At 38.7% G+C, this 14,754-nt stretch overlaps 1 protein-coding gene across 1 annotated transcript; it reads left to right on the forward strand.

Annotated features, from left to right (window-relative positions):
• The first annotated feature begins 200 nt into the window (after nt 1–200).
• On the forward strand, nt 201–14,727 carry LTV1 (LTV1 ribosome biogenesis factor). Its single transcript, XM_072643512.1, has 11 exons — nt 201–968; nt 3,535–3,666; nt 5,318–5,476; nt 9,505–9,592; nt 10,935–11,076; nt 11,447–11,693; nt 12,223–12,350; nt 13,279–13,415; nt 13,743–13,795; nt 13,998–14,198; nt 14,326–14,727. The coding sequence occupies exons 1-11, from the start codon at nt 966–968 to the stop codon at nt 14,434–14,436; spliced, it is 1,401 nt and encodes a 466-aa protein (XP_072499613.1). The 5' UTR covers nt 201–965; the 3' UTR covers nt 14,437–14,727.
• Nucleotides 14,728–14,754: the final 27 nt, after the last annotated feature.

Raw genomic sequence — 14,754 nt, forward strand, 5'->3', positions numbered from 1 at the left:
GCGAAGATCCAGGGGTTCCAAGAGAGCTGTTCTGAAGTACTTCAAGTACTGTTAAGTGCCAGAGGGATTAGATTGGATCTGTCGGGCCCAGAAGACGGAACCACGTGCGGCAGGTGGAAGTTACAAAGGTTCGATCTCGACAAGACACAACGCTGTCCACAAGGATAAGCCGGCTCCTCCGCAAGCAGAGACAGGACGGCACTTGTGGAGATGCTCCCATTATGGTTTCTGATTTCTTGGAGACTGGAGATCGGCGGAAGCCGCAGGAAAGCCGCCCGAGATTTGGGCAGGATTGGAGATTTAGGGTCAATGCATTCCCCGCCGACGCCTGTAGAGGGAGCCGGAGAGAAAACAAGCTTGCTCTTCGCAAACCACGCCCCCTCCCAGCTCAGCGGCCTCCACGGTCTCCCAGACAACGACGCCTCCGACGTCTTGGGACGCCCCGCCCCCGGCTTACAAACTGCCTTCCGCCTCTCGGCCCCCAACGGCGCGTGGACCGCTGTCACCCCTCCTTCGGAGGGGGGTGTATATGGATGCCGCTTTCCCTCTCTCCTTCACCCCACAAAGCTCTTCACCGAAATAGAGAGAGGAAATCCCCCTTTCCGGCCTTTCCCTAGCCCCGCGCGAAGCTTCCGGAAGGTGGAGCGAGAGACATTTCGCAAAAGGTCTCGAGGAGAGGGGCGGGCCTCGCGCATGACTCTCTCTTCGAGGATTGGCTTACCTTCTCCGACGCGCGTGGTGACGTATACGGAGCGGGCGCACAGAGCAGATGAGAGGTTCCGGGGGCGTTTTGCTTCCGGAAGTGACCTGCTAGGGCCCTGTGGCCGCCGCGTGACGTGATACCGGCGCGCGAGCGAGTGAACTAGGACCGACCCAGCGTGTGTCGCTCCAACCAGAGCAAGGAATACCTGGGAGTGTGCGCTGACGGCCCAGTCTTACGGACGTGATCCTCTGTCGGCTGCAGCATGGTGAGCCAGGCCACCCTCCTTCCCCGCAACGGGACTTCCGAGGAGTGTAGACGAAAGGGAATTGCCCTGCTGCTAGGCCCCAGGAGGCCTCGGTGCTGGGTTTCGTCCTGACTTCCGTGGGGCAGGTCCCGGTGCTCCTGGTGGCTCTTCCCTAGTGACGTATAAGCCAAAGACCCCTTGTCCGGCCCTCCCTTGAGGAGCTAACTAGGTCCTCCTCCTCCCCCTCCACATAGTTTACACCTGGTAACCAGATTGGTATTTCTAAAGCGCGGGCCTAACTATATCATTATCCTGCTCAGAAGGTTTCAGGTACCTGTTCTGATCAACTACAAGCTACTTAGAGCTCTTTAAAATTGGGTGCCAGATTTTTTGTTTTAATCTCCATCCTTCCAGCTTTTACGTTCCAAAAAAACTTGCTGAACAATCTTCCCCCCACCCCGCTCCCGTAGGACCCCCTGGTTTTTTTGCAAAGGCCAGGCCTGCCCCCCCTTACTGAGGTTACTACATCCTTTCAAAGCCCAAGCCCCTTGTCACGTACAGGGTCTTTTACGTAGTCTTTCTTCATCTTAGTACCTTCCCGGCTAACGATGTATTTTTCCTGCGCGTAATTGAACATCGTTCTTTGCATGTTGTCTCCCCCGCTGTTAGACTGTGAGCTCCTTGAAAGCAGGGCTGCTTGGTTTTGTTGTTGTTGTTTTAGGGTTTTTTGCCTTTATTTGTATCCGCGCTGCTTAGCACCTGACACAGAGTAAGGGGAGGGAAAGGAAAAGCCATTTAGTAAGTACCTGCTTTGGCCAGGCACTGCACTGAATGCTTCACAGATATTCTGTCACTTGATCCTCACAGCAACCCTGGGAGGGAGATGCTGTTTGAGGCAGAGAGCAGTTAAGTGACTTGCCCAAGGTCATGGAGCTATTTTGTGTCTGAGGCTAGATTTAAACTTGGTTCTTCCTAACTCCAGGCAGGAGTCTTTTCATTGTGGCACCTAGCTACTCTCTCGGTAAGTGCCAAAGGGAGGTTTCTACTTCCCACATTCAGGAATCTCCCTCCAATACATCACACCGCTTGTCAGTCCATTAAATTATTCAGTTTAATATTTAGGTGCCTGTGATGTCTGTGCACTTTGCTTATGCACAATTCTTGTAATCTGATGAGAGAAAATTTTATTTTTATATAAATATACACACATATATACATACACACACATATGAGAATGATGGAAACGAAGGTAGAAGAAATTTAGGTAAAGTGGGATAAGAAATTTGAGTTGAAGAGTATATTCACCTTGGGAAGGTGGCAGGAAAAAAGGACTGGGGAAGCTTCATGAATTGGTCAGAGATGTATAGGGAATTTCTGTTTGTCTTTAGTTTGGATTAGATAGATCAGGAGTTGGCAAACTATGGTCTCATTAGCTATTTTTGTATAGCCCTCAAACTAAGAATAGTTTTTACATTTTTAAATAAAGTCATTTTCTGGCCCCTCGACTAGGTTCCTTCCAAGTTTTGGAATTCTCTGAAGAGGTTGCACTTGAGTTAGGGCCTTATTGGATATAGGTGAGATAGGGATCCCTTCCAATGATGAGACATTCTATGAGGAAAGATTTGGGGATGGGAGAGGGCAAGATGAGAACAGGGGATGGAGAGTGACTTTTAGTTTGTCTGGAACCTATAGTTATAATAGTCTGTAGAGGGAATTTGTGGGAGATAAGGCTGAAAAAATCAGTTGGAATTCAGTTAATCAGAGGCAAACTGTTGGGAAACTGCTCAAGTTTCTTAAGTAGAAAGGTAATATAATCCGAGGAGTGAGTTGGGAAGATTACTTGGACAGTGATGTGAAGAGTGTTTAAAAAGAGAGAGATTCCTGAGGCAGGACAAATACTTGGGTGGCTATTCTATTAGTCTAGGCTACAACAATAATAGTTAAGATAGCACTTTAAGATTTACAGGACTCTGTACATTTATTATATCCTTTGATCCTCACAGAAACCGCATGGTGTAGGGGCTGTTATCCACATTTTAGAGAAAGAGTGAATGACTTGTCCAGGGTCACACTGCTGGTAAATATCTCTGGAAGGATTCAAATTGTGATCGTCCTGGCTCCTCTAGCACTCAGTCTACTCTATCTGCTGTAACACCTAGTTTGCAAATATAGTTTTTCAAACTTTTAATTGCCGTTTATGTTAGGTATTATTATAAAAATATTTTACTTACTAAAACTTAATTGGAATAAGACTTTGGGAAACCTTTTATCATGGAAGTTAAAATCCACAGAACATTATAGTTTCTTGGAGGATAGGGGGTACATGAGGGATAGGAGTCAAAGATAACAGAAGTTTTGACCTGAAGAATTGTTGTACTGTCAATAGAAACCGAAAATTTTAAAGGAAATTTAAATTTTGAAAGGAGTAAGAGTAGTTCAGTTTGGGACCTGCTGAATTTGAGGTGTTGGCAGAATATGGATTAGCAGGTGATAGGACTGGGATGAGTAAGGGAGAAGTAGTCGAAGGATAAGTCAGTAGGTTGGGTCACCATTCTAAGTCACCTGTTTCATTGCTTCCTTTCTGAAGCCTCATAAGAAGAAGAAGCCCTTTATAGACAAAAAGAAAGCTGTATCTTTCCACCTAGTACACCGAAGCCAGAGGGATCCCTTAGCAGCAGATGACACTGCGCCTCAGAGAGTTCTGTTGCCTGCACAGAAAGTAAGTATGCTCTCTTTTTCTGTAATACTAGAGTGGCCTCTTGTTGAGATTTTTGTTTTTCTGGCATATCCATATCACAACAATAATGACTAACATTTATATAATACTATGAAATTTACAAAGTATTTTACATACATTCGTTTGTTTGGTCTTGTTTACAATCTTGTAGATATACAGATATTATTATCCCTATTTTACCAATGAGGAAATAGGCTCAGACAGGTTGAATGATTTGCACTGGGCACAAAGTTGGTAAATGTCAAATGTAGAGTTTGAACACAAGTCTTCCTGACCCCTAAGTCCAGCAATCTGTTTATTATACGTTATTGCTTCCATTAATGCATTACTTATGTCTGTTATAGGTTTTTTTTCTTAAAGCATAACTTACCCTTAATAGTAAAGATGTTCTTTTCTGTATGAGGGAAGTTTTGTTTTGATTTTGAGAGACTGACTTTCTGACTAAGTAAAATTTGATTGATTAGGATTGACAAACATCTCTTGGCCTGCAGGTATGATATTGCCTGATATTATCCTTGGCTAGTTCGTTTAATTTTAAGAATGATATTTAATTGGGATAGGCTTACAAGGTCTTTTCCTGCTTGACCCTGCAGGTCTTTCTGTTTCATGGCTATAGATCACATTTTTAACTGAAGTCACCAATCTCACAAAAAGTTTTGTAGAAGGGACTTTTAAAAATACATATAATCTCAATGAATAGGTGAAATATAGGCCTTTTGGAAGGGGATGGTAGTTGAACATGAGCCTTTGCAGCCATACTTACATATATAATATATTCTGGAATTTTGTTGAGGTGTGAAGGTCTGTTTTTTGTATATCTGTTTTTGTGTTTGCTGAGAAATGCTTTATAGTTAAATACTACAAACTTTTCTGCCACCTTGATAAAATGAAATTTGAATCTTCTTCATCTCTTAGGGCAAATTATACATAAGTTGAGTAACTGGGTTTTTTATTTTGTTTAATTTTAAATACCGCTTCCTTACCGACATGGTAATTTGGTCAGTTTGTTTGAAAGTCAAAGTTTGGAAGAAAAATGACCAAGATTGTCCTTCCTGATAATATGACTTATATTTATATAAAATGTCCTAAAGAGTTTACAAAGTGCTTTCTTTACAATTGCATGAGGTAGGTAATACAAGTATCCTTATTATGCAGATAAGATAAATTGAAGTTCAGAGGGGTCAAATAACTTGTCATGTAACTAATTAACATGGGAGCCATAATGCAAGTTCAAGCCTTCTGAACTTTGAAAAATAAAAATGTTTTCCCTCCTATATCCTGTTGCTCTTCCTAAGATAGCAGTGTGATTTTTGGTCCTTGATACTTCTCTTGATATCCTTAATATTTCATTTTAGGGCAAGCTACTATCACCCAGTAGGTTAAGTGTCAAGACTTAGGAAAACATCATCCTCTGGTTCCTTTGGTTCTGGTGTGTAATGATTGCTGCTGTTCCCTCCAAGTTTGGGGAGGATCCTGCAAACTTGTTGGGGGTAAACAGGTTTATCTCAGGTATACAGACTAATTATTGACTCTGAAAGCTATGCTTCTGGTCAGTTTCCTGTGCCCTGTCTTTTGAAAGGGTCCTTACTAGACTCCAATATGTATAGCTAATTCCTCTTTGTTAATATCACAGAAAGAAAATGAGGAGAGGAGAGCTGAACAGAGGAAGTATGGAGTTTTCTTTGATGATGATTATGACTACCTGCAGCATCTGAAGGAACCATCTGGGCCCTCTGAGCTGATTCCCTCATACTCTTGGAGTGATGCACAAGGGCAAATATTGTTGATTCCAGTAAGAATATACTTCATGGTCTCTCTTGGTTTGATAGGAACTATCAATTGATTTAAAAAAAAATTGTTGTTTTGGGTTGGGTCTTTTTTATTTTGTTGGTTTTTTTTTAAAATAGATACATTTTATTTTTATATCATGTTCATTAATAAATGTTGTTTTGGGATTTCAAAACTTTTGGGCAAAAATAAAGATTTGACCCCTTGGAGCAAGCAGCAGCTGAATATTAATAGCAACCAGTTTGCAAAATGGAAAAGAAACTGATGATTGGAGAGAGAATATTGTAGGAAAGGCAAGGTACAGGCATAAAGTTGGGACACAAGTGTGTCCCAAGGCAAGCCTAACAAAAGCATTTATACAACCACAGAAAGGACCTAATGGACTTCACATGAAAAGTGCAAGCATGGGAAGTAAGCGGTGTTAACTTATATAGGGCTTGCCTGTGAAAGATTTAGAACATCATAGTTGGTATCCATTTAATTACCAGTATAATTATTGATAATAATGACTGTTTGTATTTATTTAGCTGGCACTTTACAATTCACAAAGCATTTTCACATCCATTATCTTGTTCGATCCTGTGATTTTTAATTTGACATGCCACCATAAATCAGAAGGGAGGATCTGATAATAAACATACTTAAATTTTTTGAAATGTTGCAGGGTCTCATCTGCATACTCAGGCATAAGAGAACTGCAAAAATTAACTTTATCACATTCCCTGGGCCTGTCTTCTAATGTTGAACTTCAACCTCATACTTAGAAGAAAAATGTAATGTGAACATTAACTGAAAGGGCATATTGAAATAATTGGAAGCAAATAGTTCTTTCTGTATCCTGGAAAGTACCTTACAGTGTAATGTTTGGGGTTTGTTTGGTTTTTTCCGGTGACATTGGTTATAAAGTTGTATGACCACCTGTTGGCATAATTATTTGGTTTAAGTTTCTAAATAGAGAACATGTACATTAGAAGTTTGAACTGTAAATATAGTGGTATGACAGATTAGTGCTGCTATTTACACTTTCCATGGGATCATCTTGGATGTTGCATGTAACTTTGTATCAGAGACTTCTCAAAAAATTGCTGTTAAAGGCAAAGCACTATGCATGTGATGAGAAACTTAAGGAGTATAACACACACCTCATACCCTTTTTTTTTTCTTTATTTATTTTAGTTTTCAACAGTCATTTCCACAAGAGTTTGAATTCCAAATTTTCTCCCCATCTCTCCCCTCCCTCCACCCCAAGACACTATGCATTCTGATTACCCCTTCCCCCAACCTGTCCTCCTTTCTATCACACCCCTCCCTTCCCTTATCCCCATCTTCTCTCTTTTCTTGTAGAGTAATATGGATTTCTATTCCCCATTACCTATATTTCTTATTTCCCAGTTGCATGCAAAAACAATTCTCAACATTCATTCCTTAAACTTTTGAGTTCCAACTTCTCTCCCTTCCTCCCTCCTCACACATCCCCACTGTGAAGGCAAGCAATTCAAGATAGGCTATACATGTGCAGTTTTGCTTAAGACTTCTGTAAGTGTCATGTTGTGAAAGACTATAGTTCCCTCTGTCCTATCCTGCCCCCTCTTTATTCTGTTCTCTCTTTAGATCTTGTCCCTCCCCTAAAATGTTTACTTGTAATTACTCCCTCCTCCCATTTGTCCTTCCTTCTGTCATCCCCCTCACCCCACTTATCCCCTTCTCCCCTACTTTCCTGTAGTGTATGATAGATTTTCATACCAAATTGAGGGTGCATGTTATTCTCTCCTTAATCCAGATGTGATGAGAGTAAGTTTCACTTTTTTACTCACCTCCCCCCTTTTCCCCTCCATTGAAGTAGCTTTTTCTTGCCTCTTTTTTGAGAGATAATTTGTCCCATTTCATTTCTCCCTTTCTCCTCCCAAAATATTCCTCTGTCACCCCTTAATTAGATGTCATCCCTTCCTATTCAACTCACCCTATGCCATGTGTGTGTGTCCTTCCATGTAGGAATATAAACAATTCAACTTTAGTAAGTCCCTTATGAATTCTCTTTCTTGTTTACCTTTTCATACTTCTCTTGATTCTTGTGTTTGAAAGTCAGATTTTCTATTCAGTTCTGGTCTTTTCATCATGAACGCCTGAAAGTCCTCTATTTCATTGAATAACCTTTTTTTCCCCTGAACTATTATACTCAGTTTTGTTGGGTAGGTGATTCTTGGTTTTAATCCTAGTTCCTTTGACTTCTGGAATATCATACTCTAAGCCCTTTGATCCTTTAATGTAGATGCTGCTAGATCCTGTGTTATCTTGATTGTATTTCCACAATACTCGAATTGTTTCTTTCTGGCTATTTTTTGTCTGTTATTTTTTCATTCCTTTGGTTTTGTTTTATAATTTCTTGATTTTTCCTAAAGTCATTAGCTTCCATCTGCTCCATTCTAATCTTTAAGGAGTTATTTTCTTCAGTGAGCTTTTGGACCTCCTTTCCCATCTGGCCAATTTTGCTGTTTAGGACATTCTTCTCCTCACTGGCTTTTTGGATCTCTTTTGCTATTTGGGTTAGTTTATTTTTTAAAGTGTTATTTTCTTCAGCATTTTTTGGGGTCCCTTTAGCAAGCAGGTGACTCGTTTTTCATGATTTTCTTGCATTACTCTCATTTTTCTTCTCAATTTTTGCTCTACTTCTCTTACTTGATTTTCAAAATCCTTTTTGATCTCTTCCATGACCTGAGACCAATTCATATTTTTTTTGGAGGCTTTTGATGAAGGAGCTTTGACTTTGTTTTCTTCTGTTTGCATGCTTTGGTCTTCCTTGTCACTAAAAATTGTATAATCTGATTCTTTTTCTGGTTTTTGCTCATTTCCCCAGCCATTTACTTGACTTTTGAGCTCTTTGTCAAGGTAAATCTCTGCTTCCAGAGGGGTGGAGGGTGTACTGTCAGCCACTTGATCCTCCCACAACCTGTGGGCCTAGAGCTCCAGAAACAGTCATGTCTGTGCCCCTGCTGCTGCTGTGGCTTGCTGGGGGCTCCTCCGCCCTTCCCCGTTCTGCTGCCTCGGAGCTGGGGCTGGACCACTCCACTCTCTTGCACTGGTCCCACAGACTTTTCCCACTGACCTTCCAATTTATCCTCAGTGTTTTGGGGTCCTGGAGTCTGGAAACCACCACAGGTGTGAGAGATTCAGTCTCCCCAAGGCCTGCTCAGGTCCTGTCTGTGCCGGTGTGGTCCAAGCTAGACTGTGCCTTGCCCCCTGCATTGTATGATGGACACTTCCTGACAACCTTCCAGGCTGTCTTAGGCTGGAGATTTGCTTCATTCCATCATTCTATGTGTTCTGGTGCTCCAGAATTTGTTTCGAACCATTTTTTACAGATGTTTGGCTGGGCTTTGGGAGAAAGAACGTGCTATTTCTCTGCCATCTTGGCTCTGCCCCACCCCATAACCCTTTCAAGGAATCATAGCGCTTTGAAACTAGAAAGGATTCTAGAGATCAGCTAATCTAATTCCATGTTCATCTAGTTGGAAAGATAATGTATATATAAAAGAATACTGATGGTAAACCAGGTAGTTGTTGCATTTTCTTGAGCCAAAGAGCATTATAATCTCATAAAATTGCAGAGTGTTTAAGGGAGGGGACTAATTAGAATCAAAAAGACCCCTTTGAAAAAAGTTGGTAATAATCTGTGGCATGAGATTATGGATGGTCTGTGGCTTTAAAAATATAGATTGGTAGATACATGAAAGAATCTGAAAGAAGACTAGATGGGACTTAGTGACTAGATTTAGTATGGCAGTAGAGGGCTGAATCAGATAAGATTGGTTGGGAGGGTGGTCATCTATTCCATTGTTAAGAAACAGAAAAGATGGGAAAGATCTTAAGGTTGGGAGGAAAAGTAATGAGTCTGGTTTTGGGGCACAGAGTTTGAGATATCAGTGAAACATTCAAGTAAAGATAGAGAAGTAGACTTCAGGTGACATACTGTGCGATTCAATTTAGAGTGGATATGTACCTAAGTAAAACTATTATTGCTTTTCCCCCCTCAAGACCCCTGGAATTAAGTTGCCTTCATCAGTATTTGCATCAGAGTTTGAAGAAGATGTAGGACTGTTAAATAAAGCAGCTCCTGTATCAGGTGTGTTTAATTTTATGCTTCATGAATTGATGAATAGCAGCATATATTACAAGAAGAAAAATTTATAGTGCCAAAACATAATTTTCCCTGCTCTACATAAGTTCTCAGTAAAACTCTTAAGAAGGTTCAAGAATATTTTCCTGAAAATTCAAGTTAAATTTTATTTTTTTATGTTGAACTTTTATTTCTGCATTTTTAGTCCTAACACACTGATTTTTTTCAAATGAAAAACCTAATTTCAAAGGAGAAAAGATAGTTATATTTTTATAGATTATTATAAAACTATCTCTATGTAAACATAATTCTCAAAAAGAATACTACATAAACCATGAATATATCTACTAGTACATTCTTGATACTGCAAATTTGTTCATTCAAAATGTTCTTTTACAAGTGTTCATTTTACTGTTTATGAATATGTACTGTCCTTTAGCATTCATTGAAAAAACAACATTACATATATATTGTTGTTCAGTTTTACTATTCCCCTATGATGGTATGAAATAAACAAGACCTCAGTCTTATGAAAACAAATCATTTGTGAAATAGTCCTATTCATTTCTGTTACCTCCTTCTAAGCACTTGAATTATTGACTACTCTTTGCATCATATAATGGATAACAGAGTGGTGTGTGTCAGAGCTCATTATGATAAACCCCAGAGTTAGGATTTTTTTTTTTTCTCATATTGGAATTACTGCTAGATGTGCAGTAAAGCACAGTGTATAGAACCTTGGAGTCAAGAAGAACTGTCCTTAAGTCTTGCATCTTAGACATACTGGTTGTGTGATACAGGCTAAAGCAGTTTCTTTCCCAGGATCCTAGGCCACATTCTAAGACTAAGTTGCATAGGAGTTACCAGTTTACATTGGTGGATGGAATTTCCATAGTTGGAGGTCTCTGTACCAATGAAATCACAGGTCTAGCCCATTAGAATTTTGTTAAGCAAAATATTGCTTGAAAAAATGGGTCATGTTTGTTATTCAAGGATTTCCTTATGCCATTGTGAACTCTATTTTATTGTTCCCCCACAGGTAAAACATAGCTAGTCAGAGAAAAGTGAGTAAACCACATAGTTTAGAGTAAAATTGGAGCTGGAAACTATAGGTTATCTTTGTACTTTTTCATTTTTGCACATTACATTGCTTCTAATTCAAGTGAAGTTAGAACTCAGTTTTCCTTTGGGAATTTTAAAGCTATGAATTCTGCTTATTTTACTAAACAAACATTACTCATTTTAGATCTACACTTGGTAACTGTTTTATGTACGGCTGTTTAGAAAGGACTGATTGTATAATCTGTTGTCTTGGGAATTACCTTTCATGTTTTTCCTCTGTTTTTAGGTCCTCGATTGGATTTTGACCCTGACATTGTTGCAGCTCTAGATGATGATTTTGACTTTGATAATCCAGAAAATCTGCTTGAAGATGATTTCATTTTACAGGCCAATGAGCCAGCAGGAGAAGATGAACAGATGGACACAGAGTATGTGTGTCTGGTTTTATTGACAGGATCATGAATATTGTTGCCCTCAGTGCAGTGGCTGTCATGGAATTTTAGAAATAAGAGAGGTAGCTTAAAATCATAGAACATTAGAACTGTAAAAGATTGTAGTGGTCGTTTGGTTTAATCCTCCATCTTTGTAGTTGAAGAAATGGAGTCCAATAGAGGAGGTAAATTATGCTGTTGATGGATATAGCAGTTAGATTTCCTAACTCCTAAATCCAGTACTCTTTCTATTATGCTATTTTGTTTGGATATAATCCTTCAATTTCTCCACTGCAGGTGCTATCCAGAAATATGCTTCTTTATGAAGATTTCAATTACATATAGCTTATGCTCTGTCTTTATGTAGTTTCAGGAGATACAAAATTGAAGATGACAGGAAATATGTGGATAATGAAATGGAAAATGGCAGTGATGAAGACAGTTATGACTCTGAGGATCTTTTGTCAGATGAAGAGTTATCTGTCCAAGGAGGAGCTCAAAGGGACTTGTTTTTGGAAGAAGAAACTAAGAGTCGCTTCACAGATTATTCTATGACTTCCTCTGTCATGAGGAGGAATGAACAATTGACCTTACTAGATGAAAGGTTTGAAAAGGTAAGATTATAAAAGAAGTAAAATGTTGGTAGTTTACTGTTTTATATCAAATGGCATAAGCGCCTGCCCTCAGAATTCTGTCTAGGGAATCAAAAACTAGATATGTTTTCTACTTGAAAATAACAGGTGAATGTAACAGTATTTGCACATTATGGATTTGTTTAAATTTCTTTTTGACTTAGCATTTAGCATCTCTTTCCACCCTACTTTCCACTCCCTTATTTAAGGCCATAGCTGTATTTCATTGCCCTAGTAAATGAGAACCCGTTTTCATCTGAGTTTGTGACAGAGCAAAACTATTAATAATATAGCACAGATGCCATTTGTAATCTCACAATGTTTTACCGTTGAATACATTATTAATGACCCATGAGTATTTAGTGGTAGCAATAAGTTAATGAGGAAGTACTTTGAAATTATTCAAGAGAATAAAGAAAATTACTGTAACGATGATTAACAGTTTCAGCACAAAAAAGTATGTTAAGTAGAATACTATTTCGTGATATATTTTATTTTTGTCCCTCTTTAGTTCTTTGAGCAGTTTGATGATGATGAGATTGGAGCATTGGATAATGCAGAATTGGAAGGTTTTATTCATGCAGATAGCAACCGTTTACAAGAGGTTCTGAATGACTATTACAAAGAGAAAGCAAAGAAGTATGTCTGATTTTTCCTTCTGCTTTTATAAAACTTGCTCAGAAAGTTACTTGGTTAATAAGACCTAAATAAGTTTGTTCCTTTTAAAAGATTTGCCTTTGTGGTATTTTTGACTTTAGAGAAACTATAGTGAATAGCTTGTTTATGTTAGTTGGTGGTCTCTAGGCACAGCATAATTAATCTTTATCCTGAGTAAAACACCAGTTCTACTTAATCCAAATTTGGGCTTGGTACCTTCTGTCCTCTCCTCTGGCATGCTGTTTTCCTAAAACCAGATAATTTTTTTGACTGAAACTTCAGGATAAGTAGTCAGAAAATTATTCCAAATTCTGCTTATATAGACTCGCTTATCTTCTGTTCCTTTCTGAAGTGCCATGTGTTCTTAGATGTAACAAGGGCTCTCAGACTCTAGACCTCTACCTCCCAAGATTGACTTGTAGACATAGTAGGACTGCAGTCTGTGAATGGAAGGAGTTCCCACGCTGAGAAAAATCACAATTCTAGAAAACATTCAAGTGTACTGCTTTCCAAAGCACTTGATTTTAACAACCCTGTAAAGTAGACAATTGAAGTATCACCCCCATTTTACAGATGAGGAAAGAGTCAAGTTTAAGTTCGACTTTGCCAAGAACTAGCAAATGTCAGAGCTAAGGATTGAACTGAAATCTGACTCTTAGACCATTGCTATTTCCACTTCATTCCTTTTGCCCTGCCCTCCTCTCCAATGAGTATACAAAATACTCAGCAAGGGGAAGGAAAAGTTGGAAATCCTGAATGGAAGTGACTAGCATGAAATCCTCACAAATATTGTGAATACTTATTTGCATAACTGATACCTTTGTGCATTTTAGAAATTGCTTTTCCATAAACATATTACAGCAGGTTTTTTTTTCCTTCATTCTGACTTTTTAAATAATTCAAACAAAAGCTGTGTCAAACTGGATACTCTTGAACCCCTTGAAGATGAGAACTTGCTCGTTAACGAAAAGGAAGAGGATGAAGAAGAAATTGTTACTGTAGTTATTGAAGAGCCCAAAGAGAAATGGGATTGTGAATCTATCTGTAGTAAGTATTTTTATTTTTAATGCTAGTGATGTTATGATATTTTCAGTATATCATATTCTCATTACTTGGGTTTTTAAGATTTCATATTATGTAAAATATTTAAAAGAACTCTTAAATGTTATCTTTTGAGTTATTGAAGAAATCGGGGTAGCTGGTTTTCTCATTTTCCATCTCAGTGCTTGATTTTATTAAGCAGAATGAAATGATGGTACTTATAGTCTCCATTACCTGTGTCATTTTAGGCTCTTGATAAATGTAGTAAGAACTGCCTCCTTTAATTGAAAGTGTTTGTTCATGTGTTATTATTACTGGTTTTTCTCTTTTTAGGTACATATTCAAATTTATACAACCATCCTCAGCTTATCAAGTGTCCACCAAAGGTATGCATTGTGCCATCTTAAATTGCCAGAAAAGGGTGCTTGCAAATATAAGTCCATTTCTTGGGCAAAAAAATGTGTCACCATTAGGGAAAACATAATGATGCTATCAGCAAAGGGACATACATTTGCAACAGAAAGGTAGGCAAATAAGGAAAGAATGTTATTAACAAATTCTCTAATTAAATTTTAATTTCTTTCCCAGCCCAAACATATCCAGCTCTCCTCTAAAACAGGAATACCTCTAAACGTCTTACCACAGAAAGGACCTACAGCAAAACAGATTGAACGAATGCAGATGATTAATGACAGTGATCTTCCTAGAGTATCAGTCCAGCCACGTTGTAAAAATGAAACCAAAGAAGACAGAAAAGCAAGAAAACAAGCCATAAAGGAAGAACGTAAGGTAGATTAAACACTTCTCCATATAGTTATGAAGAGAAAAGTGGTGGGAGAGAAGGGAATGGAAACTGAAGGGCCTTTGTGTAAGCCTTTGTAATAATGTCAGTCACTGTAATCACATCTTTCTGCAGGAACGCAGAGTGGAGAAGAAAGCGAACAGAATAGCTTTCAAATTGGAGAAAAGAAGACAAGAAAAAGAGCTGATCAACTTGAAGCAGAATGTTGCGGGTCTGAAGCTCTGATAATGGAACACTAAGACTGGCCTTTTGTGAACTATTTGCTGAGTATTCCTTTTTGGACTGAAATATGGGAAAAGACTAAAGTGACTCTCTTGGAAGTTACAGGAAGAAGATATACAGGGAAAAGAAGGTGTTTGGATTGTTTCATGCCAGCACTTTCTCTTTTTGCAAATATTAAATCAAATTATTTTGATACACAGATTATTTCCCATAAAGTAAATAACTTCATGCATATGAAGTGTTATAGATATCTTGTCAAATAATATTTGATTAAAGAAACTAAATTGAACGGCATTCTCACTGATTTCTGGAGATCTCTAT

This window comes from Notamacropus eugenii, chromosome 2 (assembly GCF_028372415.1).
Source record: "Notamacropus eugenii isolate mMacEug1 chromosome 2, mMacEug1.pri_v2, whole genome shotgun sequence".
Lineage (NCBI taxonomy): Eukaryota > Metazoa > Chordata > Mammalia > Diprotodontia > Macropodidae > Notamacropus > Notamacropus eugenii.